Genomic DNA, 27,341 nt, shown 5'->3' on the forward strand with positions numbered 1-27,341 from the left:
CTAGAAATATACCCCTGACGTCTAGTTTGTAAACCTCCGTTTGGGACACTAAGGTAACACAGTAGGAAACAATACCCATGAAAAGGATAAACTTCTTTGACGAGACTCTTGCTTTATCTCGATCGGTTTTAGAAAACTTGCTACAGGAAAAGGACAAGATTCATGTATGTCCTTTTAAAAACGCATCTCTTTGCCTTAAAAGGATGCAATGATCCTTATGTGGGAAAAAAAAAACAAAAACAAAACTGCTTTGCACTTTGATATTTAAGGCCAAGCTTAAGACTGAATGCCTTCCGAGAGCAGCCGGTAACAAACAAAAACCTGGAGCGCACTCTGAGTTGCTCACTCCACGGTGGACTGCGAAAGGAGCAGAGTTGTTCAGCTGGTCCTCTAGCCTGCTGCAGTGCATTCCTGCATCTCGAGGGCAGCGTGTCCTGGGGTCGGCCCCGCCCTGGCGGCTCCCTGCCACCCTCTCGCGGGCGCGCTCTGGGTGGGGCCTCGCGGCCTGTGGAGATGCGGCCGAGTACGCTGGGCGGGTGATGCGAGCCGGCTGGGCGGTGCGCCGGGGCAGCCGGAGCCGCGCGCCGCGTCGCTGTAATCGGACACCCGAGCGCTCGCCCCCCGGGCCGGCCACTTTCCATTCACTCCCAAGTGCTTGATTGAGCGACGCGGAGAAGGGCTCTGGGTGCCGCGCCGCTGAAACGCTGAAGATTCCTTTACAAAGAAACTCAGAGGACCAGGAAGAAAGAATTTCACCGCTGGGGCGCCCTAGAAATTACGGTCTTCTGGGAAAAGGACAACAGACACACGCGGATCCAATCCCGTAGCGAATTGACTGCTTTTCCGTGCCGATCTCTTTCCACCGTGGTAAGCTGGATTCGTTGTTTTCAGCCTTACAAATTTAGCAAAATAAAACTTTTGGGTCTGTGTATTGACTTTTCACACATCGGTGTGCTTAAGTCTGGACATTTTCTTAAGAGCGCATGCAGTTTGTCATGGAAGTGTTTCCCTTGCTGAGAGCCCGGCTGGAGTTGTTTCTTTAGGTTATGACACCTGCGGAGAGTTTGAAGTTGAGTATTTCAATTTTCTAAGGGAAAATTACTCGAGAGGATTTTATAAAAGAGTCCTTTTCTAACATGTTACGAGTTTTCAATCAGTACAGTGAAAACAGCAAGCAACGTATCTTAAGTGAGTTAAAGGGAAGAAGTTATAAAATATGAGGGGCGGAGGCATGTGTAAGACACTTGGCTTTCAGTCACTTCTCATCTGTAGTAGGCTAGAAATCACATTGCTCCGTGTATTCGCTCCATTTGACCTGTCATTTAATCTCCCCTATTATTCTTTGCAATTTGTGGCATATGTCTCTTTCGTGGAGACACATTAGATAAGATATTGATAATAGCAGTATGTAAAAATGTGTAATTATTATCAGCCTGCTTTATACAGAGACAAAGGTTAGGCATATTTATACCTTTTCTGGAAGGAGGTGGGGTGTGGTTAACTATAAAGTCAACAAAACCAGGGAGCAAATTACTAAGGGAAAGTCACCCTATAAAATCACTTTTCTTCTAAGTTAATTTAAGGATGACAGGGTGAAGAGGTTGTAGAAGCAGGAAGAAACTGTTTCTTTTGAAAATTACCAACACAAATATGGCTAGGGTTTCCTCCATCTGTGTGGTAAAAGAGGCATACAATTTTGTTTCTAACTCTTAGAACATATGTTCCACCTAGGAAATCAACTTATACTTTTTGTTTACAATGACTTGTTCAGGTTAATTGTTCCTTTGCTTCTGTATTGCTAAAGCTTCTGTATTGCTTCTGTATTACTTTTCAAAATTTAATGGCATTTCTTTATTGAAAAAAATTAGTGATAAGATTTTAATTTTAAAAGCCACATAATACAGAAGATTAGTTTTGTTGTAACCTGTAAAAATTAATTTCTAGATTAAAGTCTGTTATGTCATCTTATTCTATAACTATATGAGACTCAAAATGATGGGGTTTCATTTATGGTCCTGAGTTTATTCTGCATATTGTGCCACTGAACTCCTATAGATATGCAGTACACATTACCTGATCTTCTTTGTTATTCAGACATTGGTTAATAGCATGTCTCAATTCTTCAGCTATAGTTTCAAACAGTAATACCTGTCTCCCTGATTTATCTTTTGAAATTTTGACAGCCCCCCTTGTAGTTGATTTATTTTAAATATGCATTGGTTCACTCACTGGATTGCTCACCACTAAGTCAATGATTTGAATTTGGCACAAGTTCATGGTTACCTCATCTGCATCATTTAACAGCTGCATGGTCATCTGTATAAGTTGGCAGATGACTAATTTGAGTGATTTAAGTGATGGAGGATTGAGCACTAGTAGGTTTATGTGTAGAAATACCATTTCAGAGACGTTTACTCCAAAAGAGCTAATAAGTATGTGGAGGTGAATGTTCATGTGGGATTTTCCTACTGCTACTGTATTTATGGTAGAAAGAGAAGTTTTCATCTGCTAATACCTATTGGCACCATTCTCAAGTCTTTTCAGTGTGATATGATTTTTAGAGAGAAGATCACGTTTAAATATTGAATTTTCCTTTGGGAATCAGTAATTTTTTCCTGGCTGCTTTGTACTGCTTTAATATTAGCATTATTTTGCTGAGATGAAATAATTTCACTTTTAATAAAGACTTCCAGACACAAATGAAATCAAACCCAAATTTCACATCTAAGAAACAAAGTCACAGCACCTCCTACTGTTTGTGTGGCTATAAAAGTTCAGATATGTCTTTTGTGAATAGGGTGTTCTGTTAAGATTGCTGGTTTTGTGGGGAGGAGAGGTTGTGCTCCTAAAATGTGAAATGAAATATAATAAATGTGTTATCTTCCTTTTAAAGGTATTTTCCCTTGGATATTAACTTGCAGATCTGAAGAAATGGCATTCCAGGCAATTTGGGTATTGGTTGGAGTATTTATTTGTTCTATCTGTGTAAAAGGATCGCCTCAGCCCCAAGCAAGAGTTTATTTAACATTTGACGGTAAGAAAGTTGATAAACACTCTGAGGAAAATGTTATTTGAAGCCTGTTTTTTCTTATTCAGATTCAAAAATTAATAAAGACAGTAAAATATTATTGAGTATTGGTTAGCTTTAAAAAAAATATCTACTGAACTGCTTTTTGGACGACATAGCTATTTTCAATTATTGGTTAATAGACAAAAGCTGTCTATTGCATTTCTTTATGAAAATGTTTGAAATATATTCTGCCCCTTTTTAAGTTTCTTCTGTGTTTGCCTGTGCATGCATGGTGAAGAACCCAAAGCCTAAGATCTTTGATCTTAATAGTTCCTTGGTTTTGTTGAGGAACAACCTCTATGTGCTAATCTTCATCAGCAGAAAGAGCTATGCAGGTTTTATTACTGAACATTTTTTTCTGGTATATTTTGGGCCTTAGCCTCAAAACTGGTCTCTTCATATGTTGTTCCAATGGTGTTTCTTCTATTTCCACAAGGGGTTCCTGAGGCTGGCAAAGTCTCCTAATTAACTGAAAAGGACCTGAAAGAATAGTTGGAAATATGCTTTTGATTGCTGTTGTATACAGATGTTATCTTAAGAAGCTTAGGGAAATGAGTGTGATTTCACATTTTCACAAACATAGAAGGTGTAAGGTCCTCTGAGGAAATGATTTGCCAAATGTATGCATAAGCTTTAATGTATATAGTTCAAACGACTTGCAGATGGATGATTTTGGTCAGTCAAATAACCTATGCAAATTGAATGGATAGAATAAGAAATGAATCAGGAGGATCATCCTGCCAATTGTGGTCATTTATATACATTTATTACTTCTTTCAGCTCTGTCTCTGTATAAACTTCAATGGCATTGGGCATATTTTCATTCATTTGAGAAGCAGTATACTCTCAGGCCTTATGTAGCAGGGTGACTTTGAAACTCTGTTATCTTGAATTTCAAATAGCGGTATGACTGACACTTATCAGTCAAATTGCTCTTTTTTTTTTCTTTCTTTCTTAAATCATCAGGTGCTTTCCCCAAGGTCATCCTAAGCACTGAAGGAACCTTATGTAGAACTTAGAGTGTGTGAGCCTCTAATTGTTACCTTAGTTTCTAAGGCAGTCATTCCCTTAAAACCCATGGCTATCCAGTTAAGTTGTGAAGAAAATAAAAACAGACTCTTTGAAGCATCTTAAAAAAAAAAATTACTGACACATCTAGCAGTCTACTTACACCTCTTCTCCCAAGTTGAAAACTACGAATTATCTAATCAAATAAAAAGAAAGGCATTAAGGAGCAGTATAACTTACCCCCTATTTTCTGTATTTCTCTGAGTGTGTAGGAAGATGGTATGGTCTCATACATTAGATATCTAAACCTGCTCTCTCTATTACATCAAAACTAACCAAATGTTTTTTTTTTTAACTGAAATTTAACCCAAAATATGTAAATATTAAAAACAAGTGTGTTACTAGAGATAATTCATCGTCTATTTTTAAAAAGACAATTACAGTTTATCTTTTACAGAGGAAATTAAGTAATACAGTCTTTATAAACCAAACTTCAATACCACATAGGACAATGATTGCTATGTACAAAGTGACTAGAAATTATGATAGGATTTTTAAAATATTGCAACCTAAAATTTTAAATGCTCTTAAACTCAGAACAGATTCTTACAGGAAAGTACTTACCTTAATTTATAACATATGTAGAATACAGTATAAGATAAGCTATTGATCTGAAAGTCTTATAATTCCTATTTTATTTTTCCCGAGAGTCTTACTAGAAAATAGAGAGATAGAATTCACTTAATTTGGATACTGTTTTAAAGAGATATCAACAAGGAGAATAAAATTAATGAAATGCCACAGTTTCTAAATTAATACAAAAAAGCTCCAAAAATAAACTATATAATAGACAAAGTATCACAGAAAAAGTACCTTGAGCAAAAGTAATTGTTAAAATGTATAAATTGTAATCATTAATTTATAGTCATTTTTATGAGGTTGACAGTATACCCTCTTGAGATCCTGTTCCACGTTACTTATTACCTAAAGTGTCTCACTGATCTTATGACTTGCCTGAGTATCGTACTTCATAAGTTACTAAATTTCTTCCAAAATAGTTTAGTCTTAATGTCAAAATATAGAACTTTGTACAAGGTTGACATATATATAAATATATATTAATGTAACTACATATAGATATATGGTTTCTTTCATTTATTTCATATTTAAAATTTCTATCACTATTTATCAGCCAAAAATCAGTAGTTGGAAGATGCTTTTGAGGAATTCCAAATAATTTCAAGTTACATCAGACAGAAATTATTGCATCTTTACATCTTCTCATAATTGCCTTGCCTCCTGGCTATTTTGTCTTGAAATCTTCTCCTTCTCTATAACTTGGTCCTCTATCTGTCTCTTTCTGGGTGACACGTTAGAATTCTCTCAGTCTTGTCTTACTGTCCAGTTAAGAACCATAGTCAACTTAAAGGTGTGTGAAATAAGAGCTCTCTTCTCCCATCCAACTTCCATCCCTTCATGTTATGGTGGAATGATGGAGTGATAACATTTGGGAAACAGTCCTTTACAGATTTGCCTTCTTTATTGATCTAGTGCAAGGTTAACCAGATGGTTATCAGTCCTATGGGCGAATGTAGTTCAGGTGTTATTAATGAGTTACAATTGTGCTAGATAGACCTTGCATACTAAAAGAATTATGACTCCTATTATTAAATTTTATCATTTTATAATTCTTATTTTAAGCCAAATAGCTTTTAAAATGAATATAAAGTTCATGCAGATTCATTTTGTTTAAGTCGATTTTTTCTTGAAAAAAAGCCAATAGTTTGACAGCTATTCACATTTATAACATTCTTGTCATATTTTTTTCTAGAAAAATCTTTAAAATCAGTAAGGATCATAAAGAAAGGAAAGACTATATGTATATGAAAATAGACAAAACTTGTTTTCCTTGCTAATGTACAAGGGAAAACATTCTTGAAAAGATTCTGCCTTGATCAAGGAGAAATTTTAACATGTAGTCTTCTACAAAATCAGGAATACTCTATAATTTGACAAAAGATATCAGTTGCATGTAATTTTAAGAAAAGGTTCTGAGCTTTAGAAAAATGAAAATATTATCTATATTTGAATAGATGTGAAATGTGATAACTGATTTAAATGGATTAAATATTATTTCTATTTAAAAATGAGATAGATTCTTTTCTCTTTTTTTATATTTTTATTGAGATATAATTGACATATAACATTGTATTAGTTTTAGGTGTACAACATAATGATTCGATATTTGTATAAACTGCAAAATGATCACCACAATTAAGTCATTACTGTATGTCACCATATAGTTTTAAAAAATTTTTTTCTTGTGATGAGAACTTTTAAGATTTATTTTCTTATCAACTTTCAAATAAACTATTATTAATTGCAGTCACCATGCTGTCCATTATATCCCCATGACATATTTATTATATACCTGGGAGTTTATATATTTTGACCCCTTCACCAATTTTGCCCATACCTTACCCCCTGCCTTTGGAACCACCAGTCTGCTCTTGGAATCTAATGCTTGAACCTTTTTCTAAAGATGCCACAGTCAGTGAGATCATACAGTATTTGCTGTTTTCTCTCTGACATATTTCACTTAGCATAATACCCTCAGGGTCCATCCATGTAGTTGCAAATAGCAAGATTTCATTCTTTTTTGTGGATGAATAATACTCCATTGTATATGTATACCACATCTTCTTTATCCATTCATCCATTGGTGGCTGCTTAGGTTACTTCCATACCTTGCCTATTGTAAATAATGCTGCAGTGAACTTGGGGTGCCTATATCTTTTTAAGTTACTGTTTTCATTCTCTTTGGATAAATACCTAGAAATGGAGTTACTGAATTATATGATAGTTCTATATTCAGTTTTTTGAGGAATCTCCCTACTGTTTTCTATAGTTGCTACACCAATTTACATCCCCAGTAACAGTGCACAAGTGTTCCCTTTTCTCCCCATGTGCACACCTGCTGGTTTTTGCAAGGCAGCAGATCTCAGTGCCAGGATACATCACCAAAGAGAAGCTCCATATTTGTTAGATCCCTCCCAATTTGGGGTTGCTGTGCCAGGGGTGGGTGTTTTGGCAAGACCATAGTTCTGTCTGTCCTACTCTTCTATCCTTTGTTGTGGAGGAGCTGGTCAGCTAGTTCCCAAATTTTTCAGAGAATTGTTCTTTATGTAGCTGAAGATTTGGTATGCCCATGAGAGGAGGTGAGTTTAGGACCTTCCTATACTACCATCCTGAAGTCACTCCCTAAGGTAGATTCCTAAAATCAAATTATTTTCTCCACTAGCATTTTAGACTGTGAATCTAAGATGTTCAATTTATTGGCATAAAGTTGCCTGTAATATTACTTTATTATCCTCACTATGTAGGATCTATAGTAATGTTTTTTATTTCACTTCTGACATTGATAATTATGTCTACTTTTGGATTGATCTGTATAGTGATCAATTTTTCCATTTTACTGATCTCTTTGTATAATCAGCTTTTGGTGTCTTTTTTTTTTTTTCTATTGTATTTCTGTTCAATATATCCTTGGTTTTTGCTCTAAAATTCAGTTATCTTATTTCTTCTTGCTTTGTGTTTAATTTGCTCTTCTTTTTGGAACTTTGTAGCATGGAAACATAGGTCAACTGATTTGAGAAATTTTTTCTAATATAAACAGTTATGTTACAACTTTTCCTTGAAACACTGCTTTAGCAATGCCTTATATATTTTGCTAAAATATGTTTTGACTTTCAGTCAGTTCGAATGTCTTCTAATTACTACCATTATTTTCCTTTTACCCATGGGTTACTTAGAAATATTTTGTGTAATTTACAAATATTTAGGTATTTTATACATACATTTATATGTCATATTATATATTTATCATATTATATAAAACTTATAGATCACTGTTTTAGTTTCCTGTTCACAAAGAACATACATCATATGCTTCTAATTCTTTAAGACTTATTTAAATCATTTTATGATGTAGAATATAGTCTATATAGAAAGTACTATATATTCTGCCTTTGTCACGCAGAGTGTTCTGTTAGTGCCAATTAGATTCAATCAGTTGATGGTTTGTTATGTTTTTCTGTATCCCTCCTGATTTTCTGTCTTCTGGTTCTTTCAAATACTGACAGAAATATAATGACTATAACACTTTTATCTTTTTGGTAGAATGAAGCAAAATTTAGTTATAATTTAGTGGGGAAAATGTCATGATTCCAATGGCCTCTAGGAACTTTTTATTGAAGTATTAGGAAATACATTTAAACAGATATATTTTTGATATACATAAATGTATGAACATTAGATTGGCAGTGTGGTATAGTGAGAAAGTATTTACATCGAAATCAAAATGTCAGGGTTTTCAATCCCTGATTCTTCACCAATTAACTATGAAACTTTGTCAGGTCCTCAGTAGTTCCCACAACTACATAAAAAAATACTGAACTATATTTTCTCTAAGACTCATTTTTACCTTAACATTGTATGATATTTAAGCTTAGTTTTGTTTTATAAATATCACGTCCTTTGAGTTAGTTGTCTATAATAATTACCTGTAATGCTTTTAAGAACATTTTATGTGGAGGACATAGGCAAAGGGAAGAAAAGAATTACTGAACCAACAGTTCTTTAAAATTCATAGGTTTTGGAGTCATACAGAACTGGTTTTAAATAATAGTTGTTTGCTACTTTCTGGGTATGCTCCATTGGGATAGTTATTTAATTGTCCTAATTCAGAATTTTATCATCTGTAAAATGGGATGAACACATATTTCATAGAACTGTTTTGAAAATTAAATTAAGTTTGTAAAGTGTGTCGTATATAGTGTGCATTCTATTGTAATACATGAAGGTTTGTATTAGAGTTATTGTTTGTATATTCCTTTAGGGCAGAAGTATGATCTTCATTTGTACTGTAATTAATTCCACTCCACTTAGCATAGAGGCTGCTATTTATTATTGTTGCTCAATAAATGTTGGATTAACATAATTTTGATATCCCTTACCACTACATCTCCCCAACCAATAAAACCTTGGTACACTACAACCACCCTTCAGTGAATTTTGGTTAATTTTTTTTAAATGATAGATACCAGGTAGAATGTAGTAGATGTTAATTTCATCCTCATAGCACTGGAATACAAACAGTATGAGAGAGAAATCTGTGTCACTTTGTACACAGATGGCTTTATTTATTTATTTTGTTTGTGGGGGTTTTTTAAAGGGGGGAGATGATTAGGTTTATTTATTTATTCATTTAAATTTAGATACCGGGGATTGAACCCAGGACCTCCTGCATGTTAGTCATGTACTCTACCACTGAGCTATACCCTGCCCCCATAGATGGCTTTAGACCCATCCCCTGGTACATAGCTGATGATCAAATATTTTCTATCTTACTTCTAAGCTTTCTTCACATTATACACTGAAGATTCAATGTGGTCTGGGAATTTAACTTTTATATTACTCCTTCAAAATTAATTCTAAGGCTTCCATCTAATTATTCCATTTCCTTCCCTAGTAGACATTTCACCTCTATTAATTTTAGACATTTTCTGCCAGAGAGGTTTATGTACATTTTGATCAAAAGCCTAGTTTTCCAATATTGAAGGAAAGATGCCTCGTATATACTCAGGCTTCCATAGTTCCTTGATTGGTAACCCATCAGGGATGTTGTCTTAATTCTTAATATCATTGACATCTGTGTATGCTAGCATGTCAAGCATATCTAGATATGTCTAGAATTTAAAAGTATTGCCCCAAATGCATTATTTCTTAAGATTCTATTTTTCTAAAGTCCGATTTTTCATGATGAGCTTAAGATTAGTAAGAACCCAGCCTACTTGTTCACTTATGATTGCAATGGCTTAGTGTGTGGCTTCATATTATAGACAACAGTTTGTCATTCTTGGGGCATTTAAGATTACCATAAAATCTTGGGAAGGGGAGGAGGATATGGGATTACTTCTGATTCATTCATGCACCATGATATAAAATATATCTGTGTAAATGTATCAATAGAAATATGTTAATAAATCAACTACAAGTATAAATATATCCATGTAAATAAGAAATATAGTTTTATATATTTACATTTATATATAAAACCTGTATTTTTATATAGGTTTTATATATAGGTATATATAAACACACACACATACATACACACACACACAAACACACCCCCCCACCCACCTAAAGCAGTAGCTGTTAAATATTGTATTAGAGTTTTTCCATACCTTTGATGACTAAATTGAAATTGATTCAGGAATGTTTGCTCTTTGGAATACACTGTGTGTGCAGAAACTAGTAGACCTTAAGTCCAATATTTTAATTGAGATTTAATTACTGGATTGGTTACTCTTATATGAGCTAATGAGGATATATGTTACTTAGTTACTGAAATAGTAAACTTTCTTGTTTGTTTATGTTTAACATTGAATATCAACTTCAATTCATAAGTTAATTTACCCAAAATTATACACTTGTACCCCCTCTGTTATCAAAGAAGCAATAATTTAGTCATGTGGATGTTTTGTCTCTTTACTACAAACCTCTAAGTTATAAGACCTTATTTTTTTAGGTAATCCTGATGAATACTAGATTATCATTTTTGCTTATATGTTTTTAGATCTAGAAAGATAATATCCTGCATAAAGAAGTATGATAAAACTAAGGTGCACTCAATATCCTGTAAGCTTCAAAAAGCCTGAACATCATTTTACTGAATAGGCAGCTCTCTGGCTCTACTTCAGGTTTTCTTTTGGCTCAAAATTCTTATGAGTTATCAAGGTACTCATGGAAATATTTTAAAGTGCTTGATAAAGCTATGAAAGTTCAAAAAAAATGCATTTATAGTTAAATGCATGGCAGAAAGTCAATTATTTGTGACTGCTAGTAATTCTTTGCTTATGTTCACTAGATCATTAAAAACTTCCTACTAGTAAACTGTTCCACACCCCATTTAAGCCTGTGACTAATTGCCTAAAACTCAAAAGAAAAATTACATTTAAAAGATTAAAAATACATAAAGGTTTCTACTGTTTGGACACATAACTAATGATGGCCAATTTTCCAGCCCAAGGTTGACTTTTATATTTACATTTACATGTGCATGACAGTGGTTTAAAAACATAAAAATGTCAGTGTGAGTTGTATTTGAAAACAAGTGTATTAAGTGTAGAGACCAGGCTTGTATAAGATTATAAGTTCATTCAGCTATTTACTTTGTGATTCTTTTTGCCATCTTTCAGAACTAAATTTTTATTAATAAAGTTTTCAAAGTCTCCAGGTCATTGACAGCATATAAATGAAAGATGATGGAATTTTACAAAACATCTTTTAATATCTGCCCCATTTGACAGGAAGCTTAGTTAATTAAACAATAAATGAAAGGACCCCTGTGAACTAGTAAGCTAAATCCAAAAGGTGATGAATTGTTATTGGACAATAAACTCAAAATAATAAATTGCCTCTTTATGAACTCTGCTATCATTAATATTGCAAGGCACATTTGTTGAAAACAGTTTGTCTAATGGTTGCCCAAGAGATAAAAATAAACCGATTGTTCTTAATTTCACCATTAATCTTGGAGAATGCTCACTCTGGTTGTATTGAATCTTCTGAAATATTTAGTTCTTGGAAAAACTTGTGCTACTGCAGTTTCTTTTAATTTCTCTTCCAGTCGTCTCAGTTAGATGTCAGTTAAACATCTTAAATAACACCTACATGTTTTAATAAAACCAAACTCAGCAGGGATGCTGGGTGAATAAGAAGTTCTTTGCATTCTTCCTCTGTGAGAGTCACTGAACTCAAGAAAGGATTGATAAATGTAAGAGTGAGTTGGACATTACCTAAACCATAAAGAGATTAAAGTAGAGTAGCACTAAATTTGTGATGTAAAGAGCAAGTTAAAACTGTTATAAAATACAATGGGAGATGTATTTTAGGAGGAATTGCCATATATATATATATATTTTTTTTTTTTTTTGCCCTATATTGACATAGGACTTCAGTAGTCAAAATAAAACATAATCTCTCATAGCCTTGAATTGGAGGAAAGAAGTTTTAAGTATTGCAAAGAATGCCTCTTGAGAAATATTAGGACAGAATTGTATTACAGTGATATGCTATGGATCTCTTTTTAAATGATTTTTAGAAAACTGTTTGGAACCCATATTTTCCTGTCAAGTAATTCTTTTTCTAGGTGAGTTTTCTCAGAATCTGATAAACTTAATTCTGTTGCCAAAAGATGATGTTGTGATATTAAGCCATTCCTAATGGTACAAGGTTCCTGCAATTAGGAACAAAGAAGGGATGCTTCAGTGATCTGAAATTAGGAGACTGAGCTTATGTGCCGTTTAATCAGTCGTCCAGCCAAAGCAATTCCATGAAGAAACTGTGTCATATTCCATAATTATCCATAGATATGTGTGAATATTTATGATTGAATTGTCCATCAAATGAAGATGGCTCAAATGATGATTATTTTAAATCCATTCACATGTTGATCAACTATGTGGATATGTTGTTCACATACGTGGATTAAAAAGTATATGTTACCTAGACTTTCTTTGCAGTTTTGATTTAGAAAAATATACCTAGAACTAAATATATGCATGTTTCCATTCTTCATAAATGTATGCCACTGTTTTGTCTTCTATGTTTCTAAAATATTTGGTAATTTATTTGTATTCATTATTATAATCACTAACATTAATATTGCCTTTGTACCAGGCACTATTCTGAATGTTTCATGTTATCTCATTTAATTCTCCAACAACATCGTGAATTAGGCACTATTTTTATCCTCACAAAATGGAGATACAAAGAAAATAACTTTCCTGAGGTCACAGGGATAGAAAGGGACAGGATTAAAACACAAGTCATCAGAGTCCAGAGTCCAAGCCATTTCTGGAGATGCTGCTAGAGTAAGTTTTAGGTCCACAAAAGTCACAAATAAAAGAACATTTTCTGAGGAAGGCATGCTATAACTCACTTTATCATGTCAAAGGTGTCACAGCGGATTTTTGCTTTTCACTTAGAACAGCAAGCCTTCCAAAAAATAAAGGAAATCAAACTCATTCTCTACACTATTCCTATTTCCCTCTTCAGTGTCAGATTTGTCAAGGTGAGGAAGAGGGAATTATTGCTTTGGAACACGTTTATTTTGTTGATGTAGGTGAGGTCTCCTTTTGTGGAAACAAATGTGAGCTCAGAAAAAGGATAACTATAGAAAAACTTACTATTCACTCTCCTCAACTCACTATGCAAATTTATCAGGGTGGTCTCCATAAGTTCTATGTAGCCTGTACCTTCTTCTAAAGAAAAAAGAAATTAAGCGTTCTTTTCTTATGGATACCATTGCAGCATCAATTCACCATAGCATTGAGATACCCTCAATTTTTCCACTTCCCAAATATCTTTGTATAATGAGGTGTAAAAAAAACAATCTTTTCGGTTTTAGTTCCATTACTGTCAGAAAATAAAAGTATTGAGAGAGAGAGCCTCAAGCTTTGGGCAAATTCCAGTACTCTTTTGCCTTCTGCATTTTCATTTATGTGTTACTGAGAACCTCTGTTGTTAATGAAAACAAATTTAAAAGCAAGGGACAGAAAGGCTAGACATTTTCTAAGCAGAGTATGAGTTGGCAAGAAGGGCACATAAAAGGCAGAGCTGAGAGCTGAGCCATGTGCTATTTTAGGGCAGCACTCGCCCTGAAACAATGTGCTGAGCTGTAAAAGATGGCAAGTAGATTCTACGTTTCCAAGGTGCAGGCTCAGAAACAATCATTCAACCCTCTGTCCTCATCGAGTGAAAATTAACTGCCTTTGAGCCCTCTTTCGTAGTATGTTACTTCTGCAGGGTGCCGTATACTTGTCAGAGAATTTCCACATTATCTCATTTATTTACAGAATGCCTACGAAATAGGTAGCCGTGGAGGCCATGAGGGGCTTAATGTCTTGACTAAGGACCTAGAGCTTGAAGGTAGCAGAGATAAGACTAGAAGAGGGAAATGGTATTAGGAGAGGAAAATGAATTGTGTGGAGGATCAGAGACACTCTGCAAATGCATGTTACAAAATCTGCAGAAATGCCAGGCCATTAATAGGAAGATTAGCAAATTTGTCTCATGCTATTTGCTTCCCCCAAAGTATGCATAACACTGTAGCTTTAACAGATCTTAAGTTTCTAATTAACTACTGATTTTTTGCAATCATTTGTGGATTATTGTATGTCAGGCTTCAAATATATTTAACACCGTATTAGAAATACCTCTAAATTCTCCTTGAAAAGATGGAGGCAATACATAAGTACAAAAAGTCATGTTTTTGTTTCTAATTGATGTAAGTGAATGAACATACTTTCCTTGTCTTGCCTTCTGCCAAGTTACTGCTCTTGCAGTCAAGCATTTCACTTGCTTTGCTGTGTCCTGTCCGTCAGGATTCCAATTTCCCCTTTGTCAATCCCTAGAACAGAATATTCTACTCTGCTCATTTGTGTATTATCTTAGTAGGAAACAATCATTAAAATAATCTTAAAATATGGTTTGAAGAGATGTCAGTGAATGTACCTCATATTCTTGCCTTTCTCAACTTTAACACTTTCTAGTATTTAAGATTCTTGATACTAAAAGTATTAAATATTATACCTAATTAATTCCTAAATTACTACTTCACTGAAACGATTTTCTTATAAAAAAAATAAGCAGTTACCGAACTTTGAGTATAAGATTGCTTATGTTTAATCTTATATATAATGTAATGGCGAAGGTCAAGAATTCAGCCTATATGGAATTGACAGGACAAAGGAGTCCAAGCAATTTAAGTTTGCAGAAGATAATTGCTGTTTCTCTAAGAAGAGGGTCGGACTGCTGATTCTGAAAAAAGAAAACCTTGAGTGTCTGTAGGAGTAATAGTGCTTAAAAAAACAGTTGTTAATTTTTTTCATGGAAAACTTCCAATATTTTGGTATAGACTTTCACTTTCTAAAGATAAATGAATTATGGAGAGGGGATGTATATCTGAGTAAAGATAAATGCACAGTCTTTAAACACACATACATATATATACATACTCTATGGGAAAAGATCAATTCTATTTCAGTACCATTTTGGTCTTTCCTAAGTGCGTGTTCTCTTGTACACGCCTATAAGAAAAGCTGAAAAGTCACCAAAGAAGCCGTTGTATTCCTGGTATCATTTGCAATGTGTCTGTATGTTCTCTTTCTTTAAAGTTGTAACTACCGCATGTTTATGATCATATAACAATTAGATAATTAGTTTGGCAAACACCTTAGTACTTTAAATGTTACTTTAACACTTAGTTATATAGTAATAGTGTGAGTGAGCTGAGGGCCAGGACAAAAATCTCTGATGGCTTATGTCTTTGAGCCTTGCCTCTCTCCCATTACTGATGGCTAGTAATAATGAGAACAAAATGACTTGCCAAGCAACAACCTGCCAGAACGTGATAATCCATCCTTACCACAGAGAATAAGAACTTAAAGAGAATGAATGGGAAAAATAATATGTAAAGATGCTGTAAAATAAATACCCAGATTTGTTCACTACATTTCCTTCTTTTATAGCCAGTGGAGTCTTGCAACCTAAGTTGTTGCTAGTGTTACTATAGTTAGCATTAATTACCAAGGAGTTAACAGAGTTCCAATTATAGCAGATAAAACATAATCTTTCATTATGAGCGTCTCTTTTCTAAAATCTTAACAAAATTTAGATTAGAAAAATCCCTTTTTTCTTTTGTAAATGGACATAACTTTGTACAAACTGGGTGAAATGCACCAAGCTGGGATTTCATCCATTACAGAGATTTTATAATGAACACAAGGGTCTGAAGATTTTAAGACAGCACTAACAAAATTAGAAGCAGAGTAAGGGGAGTAGAACTTCCTAGTATTCCTTTCCTTGCTTAGTTGGGTCAGGTAGAAGTGGTATACATGGCCTTAGTTTCTTTTAAATGGTAGAGATTGTTACAGTTCCACAGAACTTAACATAGGGACCTCTTTTTAATGAAGAAGTGAATAATAGTAAAGTGATTATAAAATAGACTTGTATAAAATAATGTTTTCATTGAATTTCATTATGGAATTAGAGTCATGTCTGTATGTATACAAATAGTTCAATAGACTGGGTTGAAAATCTTTTAATAAAGAACCTTAAGATGATGACCAGGCATGCAGAAGATACAATAATATGAATATCTTGAAGCTCTTTTTATAATTTTCCAACCTCTTAAATATATACTACTTGTCATAATTCAAGCAAAAATAAGACCTCATGACTTAAATTATCTCTTGATTTGAAAAGACTTATTGAATAATTTATTTTGTGTCAGTTGTCAATAAGAACCTTAATCATTCTCTAAACATTATCAACCCAGTTCTGTATTCACACCTTAATGTTATTATATAACAATGATACAGACAATAGGAAGAGGTTGGAATCTCATTGCTATTATCTACAAATCTAGGTTTGAATAGAATCATTACTTTTTGAAGCAGTCTTTCTGGCATCAAAAGCTTTCAACTTTTGTTCGTCCATCCAGCCAAATTGTCTCTCCATAAATTCAGACTTGTGTATTTTTTTCTTTTCTCTGAACAGTAATACTCAGAACATTCCAAGAGAGAACATTGAGCTGGAATAAAACAATGAGTGTATTATCATCACCAAAAGAGCATTTTGAATTTTATTAGAAGAAACCAATTAAGATGTTATTTTCAAGCAAAGGGCTTGGCATGTCTTCAGAAAGTTACTTTACGGAGCTGGGTAGGGGTTTAGCTGGCACAGAGAGATCTTTAGCTTAGAGCTTTAATGCACATGCAACTGGGATTTTTTTCTTTAAGCTGATTCTCTTAAAAGCCATGCTTCCTGCCACTGTTCAACGTAATTGCATCATTTCCACCTTCAATTAGTACTCAAAACCTGCTGATATTACTGGGGTTTTAAAACCTTTGTGTGAAAATCTAATTATGCATATTTTTTCAGGGGGAACTGATAACGTATATGTTCTAGGAAGTGTATTTTTTATTCTGACATCAAATGTAGATCTTTATGCTAGTCATACACTGGTTATTGAGTTAATTGCAGTGGTGTAAGCAATTTTCTATTACAGGAGGAAAAGGACATTCAGTAAGCTCTATGAGACTGACATGCTACCTACTACACAGTAGGCTCTATTTTACTGAAGCAAAAAGCTGCACGTATCGATTTGCTACAGAATAATAAGATATTCTGATTTCAGGTGAAGGGAAATGACTATCTCTCTTTTTATTATGTCTGTAAATCTATGTCCCTTTTATAAGGTACCTATTTTCAACAGTTTGTCTTTATGGAATATTTTATAATAATCTGCACTGGTTTATTTCATCTCATATATTTCTACTTTTTGATATGTACTTGATACTTTTCTATACTTACAGTTATTTACAGGCTTTTCAGATATTACATTAGAAATTTAAAGTATAAAATATATTTATCTAGCAGTTTATCACCTTGCGTGTGTTTTCCTCACATTCCTTCTTAGGTTTTTTCTTTTTTAATTGAATTAAGAAAAAGATTATTAAGCTTAGCCTGGACTTACTCACATAATGGTGAAAGCCTCAGAGCCCACATGCTGATGGAATATGTAGCAGGAACTGAGTTAAAGGTTGCCTAAAATTAAGATGCATCGTTTATTTGTGCTTTGCAAATGAAATTTAGTGCCATATACACTGAGATGAAATTGCGGTTAAAGCAATAACCATTTTGGTTTACAAATTTTACAATAAATATTTGATACTAAGGCAGAATTTTAAAACCTTTTCTAAAATTGCTCCTGGGTAAAAAAAAAATACTAGAATTTTAATAACCAAAGATAAATTTGCTGCAGTCCATTAATAGCATGGACATTTTTCAAGGTATGTAAGTATCTATATTAAGTTCCAACAGCACACATTATGCTCACAGTAAAGTGGAAGCTGGAAAATCTCATTAGAATTGATTGTTGGCAAATTATGGGTCAATATAAGAAAAAGCTTTCAGGCTTTTATAAAGAATGTTGTGTCCATCTGTCTCTCACTCCTTTACTACCTACTCATTCATCCTACTTTGGAGAGATTCCATAAACTACATTGTTCGATTTTCTTAAAAGACTCAAAAAAATGGCAAATATTTTAGAGAGCCTACCTTGTACAATGTGGTGTGCTGCATCATAGGTACAAAGAGAAGTATGGCATGAATCCTGTCCTCAGTGACCACCTGTTTCAGTCAGCAGGATAAGCCAACTACATAAATATTACACTAGGCACACCCTAATGTGTGCCATAAAAGAGGCACAAACAACTCATAGAAGAGGCCAGTTTTGAAATAAAAATATTATCTTGAATTAGCTTAGAAAATTGGCTTTAAACCCATTGTGGGCATTAATCATTCTGCAAACAGGGATCACGGTTTTATCATGGTTATAAACTGGACTGAGAGGGAGTTAAATTGGAATGCCAAGGAAGAGGTTATTGCACTTAACCAAGGTTCTCCAAGCCTCTGAGACCAAGCACTTTTGCTAGAGTTTGTTTTGTTATTCACCTCCAAATCCTTAGCAGTGTCTGTAACTATGCAGAGTCATTATGAATGATACATTGACACAGTTTGGCCCCAGTCTGCCAAATTGTCTCCAAATGCCCAGTGCACTTAAAATCCTAAGCTGTCTGTAGTGGCGACAGGGGTGGAAGACTATTTTCAGAGTCTTCTCCATTTCTCAATTTCCAGATCTCTCTTGTTCTCTAATTTGATTTCTCTGTCTGTCTTTCTGTCTCTCTCTCTTACACACACACACACACACACACACACACACACACAGTGTTGGCCATAGTTGAGGGATAGAACAAAGACATGAAGCACCCTGTCTTAAACATTAGAGGTTCATAATAACTTCGTCTTCAGAAATATCTTCTTTTATGCACAAAAATAAATTCCATACCAGAGGTCAGAAGTTCCTTTCTTTGGGCGTTCCTTCTCATCAGCAGTTTGCTGTCTCATCATAAGACTACAAGACAGAAGAAATTAGACCAGGAAAAATTCATAACTCTAAGTGTTTAGAATGACTAATAAAGCTAAACCCAACACCTTATAACAGTGATTCTCCATGTTGGCTACACATTAGAGTCTCCTGGGAGCTTTCAAATCCTGATGCCACAGCCACACCCAGAGCAATTAAGTCAGTATCTCTAGGGATGACATGTAGCCACTATTGTTTTTAAACTACTCCAGGTGATTCCAATCTGCAGTCATGTTTAGGAACCACTGTTTCCAAATCCTTAAAGTTCAGTTTCTGTTAGAGGGCGTAAAATCATGAAGGAACTCTTTTAACAATGAAAATGAATTCTCTTCAGCCTGTCGGTCTAATGGTTTACAGGATAGAATCTTTACTAAACAGTAAAATATAGCCACTTTACTCAACAGTGGAGATTTTCGATGCCAGAGAAATCATTAGTGTAACCATAGTGCAGCTTGAGTGTTGACCACCCATTAAGAGTGAACAAATACCCTTCACTTACTTCTGTGTGAAATGTGAAAGTCATGTCAAAGTTGTGACCTGGAAAATTATGTTCTGTTTTTCATTTCCTTTATATTTTGAAATGTAGTGACTTCTCAGTGAGATTCTTGACAACGTAAGCCAGGTCTTGATTTAGGTTATGTCATTAGGTCTAGCATGGAGCCTAGTGCTAAGAGGATTCAGTAAAGGTTTGTGCAATATGCAATCTCTCACAGATAGTTTTATTTATATGTCCTTTATGTCTAAATGCGGAGCCCAGACACTCTAAGGCAAAGAGGCCTTCTCTAGTGGTAGTGGTGGTAGGGAGAGTGGGAGTGGAAGATAGGGAGGGTTTCTTCTCACTCAGAAAAAAAATATGCCACCTATGGCAACGGGGGCAGGTTCTGATCCTTTTTTGTATACCATTTTTTCCAGTCTCTCTAATGATGTGTGATACATAGTAGATACTTAGTAAATTCCTGAAAGTAAAAGTTTGAATGAATTGTATCTGCATTAACAGGTTTAGAGAACTGGAGGAGAGCAGAAGTAGGTCAGAAAACACAAAAATAGTGAATCAAACCCCGTCCAGCTCTTTGTTCCAGGATTATAAGTTGCCAATAATTCAGAGAGACCTTTCTTAATATGCTTTTAACCTTCTTCTTGGCAAATTATTTTGGTTTAGATCTCTATCCCTTTGTACTATGATCCTACTATTGTCATGAAGGCAAGAAAGCTATGAGAAAGCTTTCATTAGTTTATGGAACGTACCTGCATACTTATAATTGAGTTTCTGGAGAAAAAACTGTGTGTATGGATTATGAGGTAGAAATAAACTAAGCGATATTATGGGCAGGTCAATAATAAACAAAACACTAAGTAAGAAATTTGGGCCTTTGGAAATGTCAGTATTGGCTATAAAAGGTAATGTCGTGTTTACCTGTTCATATTAAAACAACATAAATTAAAAGTTTTACTTGGCTTTTGTCCGGAGCTTTATAGTTTATGTTTGTTTATCAACATGATGTCTTTCATTAAAGAGGAAATAGGAAAAAACTCTTTTTGTGTAAGGTGTAAGTTTAACAACTTAAAATGCACAATATATCTGAAATGGACGAATTCAGAAAAACGTGTTTCGCTCATTGGATGCAATTTAGGAAAGAAAAAATTAGGCAACTATATTATTAAATGAAACAGCAAATAATATTCTAGGACAGTGTGGATCTTTAGGATTCTAGTCACATCAAGCTCAGATATTGTTTCCAAGCTTCCTTCTATAACTATATTGATTGATCTTTAATGGAAAGATATGTATCTTGCCTTTAAAAAAAAGGATTAGATTTAATGTGTTCCTTTTATTTAGGGCTCAGTGGCAAGTCTTGCAGAGTACATAAGCATAGCAAAGTAAATGAACTGACAAGTAAAAAATAAATGCTTAAAATGTTTCCACAAGTGAAATACCAATATCTGGCTTAGTAGATTGTAAGAATTCAAATTCATGTGTGTAAAAATGCAAGTTTCACAACTATACTTCAATAAGTGGTACCAAAAAATTGCTTTGCTGAGTGGAAACTACTGTAAAATACTAAAATAGCCACATTAGTAAATTGTGGGGTCGTGTAGTCAAAGGTAGTTTTTACTTTTCTGGAGTATTTCACTTATCATTTATTTGTTTTGGAATATTGTTGATAAAACCCAAATTATCATTTAATTCTAACTTGACAAATGGAAAAATTGCTTGACTAGCTTATAACATTCAGGTTCCTGATTCATTTCTGGAGTTCATCCACCAGAATGAAGTGTGGTAATTCCTTGTACCACCCTCTTCAACAGGCAAAACTATGACTCATTTCCCCCACTCAGTTACGCCAGAACTGTTTAGTGCCATGTACAAAATGAGGTGTTATAGTGCAAAATTTCCCAATTTATTTTTAAGCCACTTGAGCAATATATACAACACTTCTATTCTAAGGAACACACACCAAAGCACATATTACACACTTTCCATGCTTCATTCTTGTCTCTGTGTTATCTCAGTAGTAAAGAGGGAAAAGGTGATGGAGTATTTATAGTGTAGTACAATAAACTAGTCATGAAAGAACTGTATTTTATAAATTCATTTTGTTTTATAGAGGGACTTTATTTACTTATATTGAATGGGCAGTTTACAGGACAGTAGTGAATGGGCCCTCCTAACTTATCTTCTCCTTGTTTAAACTGAAACAGAAATTATTCTGTTTTGCACAACTTCTGTGAGCTAAGGGAAATGAGAAGCCTAGGTCAGGTCTGGAAGCAGATTGCCTGGGTTTGAAATCTTGCTCTACCACTTATGAGCCATGTAACTCATGGTAATTCCATCAACTTCTTTAAACTTCATTTACTAGGCTATAAAATGAGGATAAATTAGTTCCTACCTGATAACTCACTACTGATAATATCATTGTGTATATTAAACAAGGTAACATATGTAAAACACTTAGCAAGACATAACAACAGTAAAAATCTACTAAATGCCAAATATTATTATTTTGTATAAAGCAAGAGAATAAAAAGATGATATACTTCATCCCCTTAAGAAATATATTGTCTAGTTATGTTAAGAACCATTATTCTACACGTGGGAAACTTGTGCGTCACTGGTCTAGAAAAGGTTGTTCTTGGCTCACATAATATTTAACAATGAGTAAGATGCTAACATTTTAACATTTAATAGTCAGGAGATTTTAGTTTACAATGTGTATTTTTCTTTTTTCTTGTAGAGTAGTCAGAGGATCTGGGAAGGACTGATGGGGGCTGAGTCGGGTTGTCCCTTCAAGTCTTCTTTCCTTTACTCACTCATGTTATCTGTCTGAACCTCACCAACATGGAGTTTTCTACTCTTGTTCTTGAGTCGGGGCATGATGACAGATAATTTCTAGATAAAGTAATATGGCTTGTAAGAATGCTGTCTTCCTGTTGGTATTGGGGCATAAAAGAGAAAACTAGAATTCTTTCTTTTGAGGAAAATATAGTTAGAGAAAAAAAGGAATAAAAATTATAAAATAATATTTATATCGTATCTTCCTCAAGTACATATAATATATATCATTCTCACGATATAACAAACAAAATAATACATTTACTTTTGTCTCTGTTTATGAAAATATTCATTTGTTATAAAAAAAAAAACCAAGTTGAGAGTGTAGGGCATATTAGGAGCACACTAAATCTAATTATTTCTTTCAAAGGGAATCAACAGCAGCGTTTCTTTTTCATGAATATATATGTATAGGTGCATGTTCTGAGGTTTGCATGAAGGTACAAATCTCCTATAAAATAATCTGGGCTGTGTTGACAGATTTTGGGAGAGAATTTATCAAGCCATTACTCTGATCAGCAGTTCTAGGTGGCTTTTTTAATCTCAGAGAAGTTATGGGTAGGCTGTGGATAATGATGTGATAATGTGGGCTATTATTCTGCATCTAAAATGGTAACAGAGCTTTCTACTTAATCATTTCAGTGAAGATGTAGTGTCAGATTTCGTAGCTTCATGCAGATTTATTTAAGGAAAGAAATATCCTACATAAGTATCTTGATACTCAATGCAAAGTTATTATGAAATCTGATCCCCAAGTCCTCTGTCTGAGCTACAAGATTGGTATGATTTGGTTCTGCCCACATTTTGCTAAATTTTGCAGACAAAAAGCATTGCCTGGAGCCTATGTGTCCTAATTTGTACTGTAATTCTTGTTTTATTAATTATTATGACACGTCTTTATCTTTGTTTCTATTATTCTTATATGTAGAGCTCAATGTTACTCATCATTAATAAGAATTATTTGACATTTAGTATTTGGGTTTATTTATTTTTTATCTTTTACTCTGGGAAATTATTTAGAAAAAGTAAATCTTCTGGAAATAGTCAACATAAACTACATCTAAATACTCTCTTGTTATTCTTTATGACAGCAGGACTTTTTAGCAAGGCATGTCAGGCTGTAACTACAAAGAAAAAATACAGTTTCCAAGTTCATAAAGAGTTTAGAAAATTTTGTTATGTATTTATTCCAACATAATTTCTGAACTGCCTAACTATACTATCAATTAATAAAGGTTCTGCATAACAAACCAAAAAAAATCTGAATTTAAAAGTTTATAGTTAAAGTAGTGTCATAGCTTTAATCTTTAAACTGTAAATGCAACAACCTTCTTCCTAAACTTCTTAGCCTGAATTTCCTTTCAATTCTTTGTTTTCCTCAGTATCAAATATTGCTGTCAATTAATAGCTTCAAACTATTTCCCAGCATTTTCCCTCAGCTAGTCATCTTTCTGCTCTTTGATTTTCCTGATTCTCATTCCTCCTTCTCCTTCACCTCTGAGTACTCTTTTCTGTCTGTGTGTTCTGTCATTTATATCCCCTGTCCTTTTCACTTATCCTTCAGTTTTCTTCCCTGGTGTTCATGAAGGGAGGCCAGAACTGACCTGGGCATGTCGGCGAGTCTGAAGACTGTGGTCTAAAGCTTACCTAAGCAGTCATTTTACCACTATCTCCTATAGTCCCCAACCCCTAAAAGTAGCCAGTACTTCCCTCTGGAGATCTACTTATTCCTCAAGGAACAAAAGAAAAGAAAGTTGATTTTTAATGGATTTTTTTTTTGTTGTTTTATATGTTTTGATGGAAATTCCTAAATTTAATATTTCTGTTCAATGCCCTACAACCCCATACATATTCGCACAACACAGGAAACAAAAATGAATAATTTTGTCTAGCCCTACTTTATTTTAAGCCTTTCTTTTTCTAATAACTATTAAGAGGGAAATTAGAGAGAGTAGAAGTGAATAGAATTACTTCTTTTCGAGTGTGCAGGCCAGTGGTTAGCCAGGCCACGCAAACTTAGGGGTCTCTGTGCCTCCGTGCCTCTCTCGGCCCTGTCGGAAGGTGGTGCTCTACAAGCCCTGCCACCCTGCCACACAGAGGCTCATCAGGTTTCCTTTATTGGAAGGTTAATTCAAGAAGAAACTGAATTAAAAAAAGAAAAAACTTGTCACAAAAGGAAGAGAAGCCAAGATGTAGGCTAGCTGGGTTGCAAGATGGCAAGACTAGAATAGAGCTCAGCAGACAACAGTGGGACAGCCACTTCTGAAGGAACAACCACCAGGGTTGAGGGAGGGCCATAAGAGATCCCGTGCGACTTTTAAAGCTACTAGTGTGCTAGTCCAGCCGAGGTTCCAGCTCACTATTGGGTTGGTCCAGGTGGCTGCTAAGATGACCTTTTTTGGTTTTCTTTTCTATCTTTCCTTTTTTTTTTTTTTCTTCACAGATCCTTTTAGAAAAAGTAACCTGTTCTTGATAGTAGGTATATCACTGAGGCCTAGTTAAATGATAACATCTGAAGATAATGAAAGGAAGAAGAACCCCCATAGTTGGAGTAGAAATAAAGGGCGACAACAAGAATTTTTACTATTACCTTGAATTAACCAAAATGATTACATCAGTAGGTATCCAGAGTAATCAAGTTAAGATCCTGATTTTATTGAAGTTGGAAGCATTTTCAAGTTCTCCACAACTACATCATTTTTATAAATTAATAATCCAGTGTTTGTAGTTGTAGGGCTGTTTTAAAGACAGTGATCTACTATTCAAGCAAATAAAAAATAAAAGCAATTTAAAAATCATATTGCAAAATGAATTATAATAGTGTGATTACGCTAAAAGTAGTGTGGGAATATTGAGTACAGTCAACATGAAAAATTAAACACAAATCTTACATTCATATTACTGTATTCTCTGTATTTTCTTTTTATTTCATAATATTTTAGAAAATATCATGAAAAGTAATTAAGAAGGGCCTACAAATTTTATTTATATACTATTATTTTCCTAAAGATCAGTCAATGTTAAGAGTAAATTGTATAAGAAAACTTAAATGAGAGCAGTGGACATAATTGATTTTTGTAAGATAAATGTTGTCTTAGACAACCCTAAATTCAATTGTCCCTTTATTTTTCCAGATCATAGAAATATTTTAGAAAGTGATATAATTGTTTGTATGTTTAACAGATTTTTTTAGGATTTCTCCTCTGTGCTTTTTAATATCCCTCATTGTTTCTAGACCTAAATAATTAATAGATTGCATGTATTACTGAGACCCTTTTATGTTTAAACTTAATCTCTGCAATTTTTTAAATGTTCTGTGCTAATGTGTAGTTTGATGTGAATATTAGGAATTTGGACTTGTTTTATTTATCAAGGATATTAATTTCTGCAGATTTTATTTAACACCTTTATGAAAGTTTGTCACTTTGTTGAGCATAGTCAAGAAATACATTTTTTAAAATTAAAATTACTCTATCTCAACATTGGATGCAGGGAACACTGCCCTGCATTGTCAGTTTACATAGGGAAAACTAATGAGGCTATAAAGAAATACTATCTGTTTTATTAGAATTTTTTTCTAGTAAAACAGCTGGAAAAACAGAATTAGTCGGCTGGCTTCCACTTTCCATTGCTTTCTGCTCCTTAAATTCAGTTTGCCTCTTGTTCGTGACCACATGCTCACCACACACAGACTCCTTGGTTTGTTACTTTAAGCCACATGGAGATTAAGCACCATTAGTAAAAACTAGTTTAGGAAAAGTTTTAACTAAAATAAATGGCACTTTCAAAGAGAATGTAGATTTATGGAGAGAGAGTGTGTGTGTGTGTGTGTGTGTGTGTTTGGATAAATCACTGTGTGTGTTTGGAAGAAATCAGGTCAAAGTGGTTGACTTGGCTGCCATTAGTCATTGAGACATATCTTATGCTGCAGTCTTATTTCTAACGGTATAATTGTAGTAAAAATGCTAAGTGGCATCCTAGTGGCCAGAAAGAAATTGCATCACTTTACTATATTTAGAATCAGAATTTTATTGCTGAAAGATAAATTAGATATCACTTAATTTGGCCCTTTTATATAGCAGTTGAGGTCCAAAGAGATTAAGTGTCTCGGCCAGTAGGCAAAATAACTGGAACTTGGGTAGACTTGCCACTTGTACATAGCATTCCCACATCATCATTAGTCTGTTCTCTACCTGTCTGCTAAGGGGGTATATGAAGAAATTGGAAATGCAGTGTGAAGGATGATAAGAGAGAGGATAAGAGTGCATCCATTCAGACTTTCAAAAGACATAATCCTGAAAGATAAACTGATACATGTAAATTGGGAGAGTTTTTGGAAAACAAGTGAAAATTAGTTTAAAAAAAAACCAAAAAACTACTTTTTGCGGTTAGCATCTAAAAAGAGAAAACAAATGGAAGTATTTATAGTCATCTGCCTCCAAAACCCATTAAGTGCTAATTAGCCAGTATAAGAGAAGGTTGAAATGCCCCTAGTTTGGAAACATGCTCTTTAGGGAAATATGTTGATTTTATAAAAAAAAAAAATTGTTAGAAACATGCCCCAATGAACTCTACGTTTCTATAAAATTCCCATAATCATTGTGAGAAAAAAATCTGAAAAAAAAGTAAGTTTAATTATAATTATACTGAAATGACAATGCAAAATAACAGTATAACACATGAAAACAATTTATATCCCACTTTATTAGGAAGGGACAAGGAGTTTTTCTTTAAACTACACATATGCAAATCTAATTCACTGTGGGATTTTTTTAGTATTTCTTACGAAAAGAAGCCACCACATTAAATTTAAAAAAAAAAGTAGGTTCTAATACACTGTCTTATGCTATTACCATAATTAAAATTGTGATTCA

At 34.0% G+C, this 27,341-nt stretch overlaps 1 protein-coding gene and 1 long non-coding RNA gene across 4 annotated transcripts in view; one reads left to right on the forward strand and one right to left on the reverse strand.

The window, feature by feature from the left end:
* The first annotated feature begins 548 nt into the window (after nucleotides 1–548).
* Nucleotides 549–27,341, forward strand: part of SEMA3C (semaphorin 3C) — a 154,750-nt gene continuing 127,957 nt past the window's right edge. For 2 of the 3 annotated variants that reach the window (XM_045510455.2, XM_045510456.2), the window contains exons 1-2: nucleotides 549–867; nucleotides 2,894–3,034. In XM_045510455.2, the coding sequence (XP_045366411.1) occupies nucleotides 2,932–3,034 (103 nt within the window). In that variant the 5' untranslated portion in view covers nucleotides 549–867; nucleotides 2,894–2,931. The remainder of the gene's footprint in view (nucleotides 868–2,893; nucleotides 3,035–27,341) is intronic. The other variant, XM_010946633.3, reaches the window with a different exon arrangement.
* LOC123614507 (uncharacterized) overlaps nucleotides 15,795–27,341 on the reverse strand; it is a 63,873-nt gene continuing 52,326 nt past the window's right edge. Inside the window, exons 2-3 of the long non-coding RNA XR_006721908.2 lie at nucleotides 19,059–19,124; nucleotides 15,795–16,739 (exon numbers count right to left, since the gene is read on the reverse strand). This is a non-coding gene — a long non-coding RNA (uncharacterized LOC123614507). The remainder of the gene's footprint in view (nucleotides 16,740–19,058; nucleotides 19,125–27,341) is intronic.

This window comes from Camelus bactrianus, chromosome 7, assembly GCF_048773025.1.
Source record: "Camelus bactrianus isolate YW-2024 breed Bactrian camel chromosome 7, ASM4877302v1, whole genome shotgun sequence".
In the NCBI taxonomy this organism is placed as follows: Eukaryota; Metazoa; Chordata; class Mammalia; order Artiodactyla; family Camelidae; genus Camelus; species Camelus bactrianus.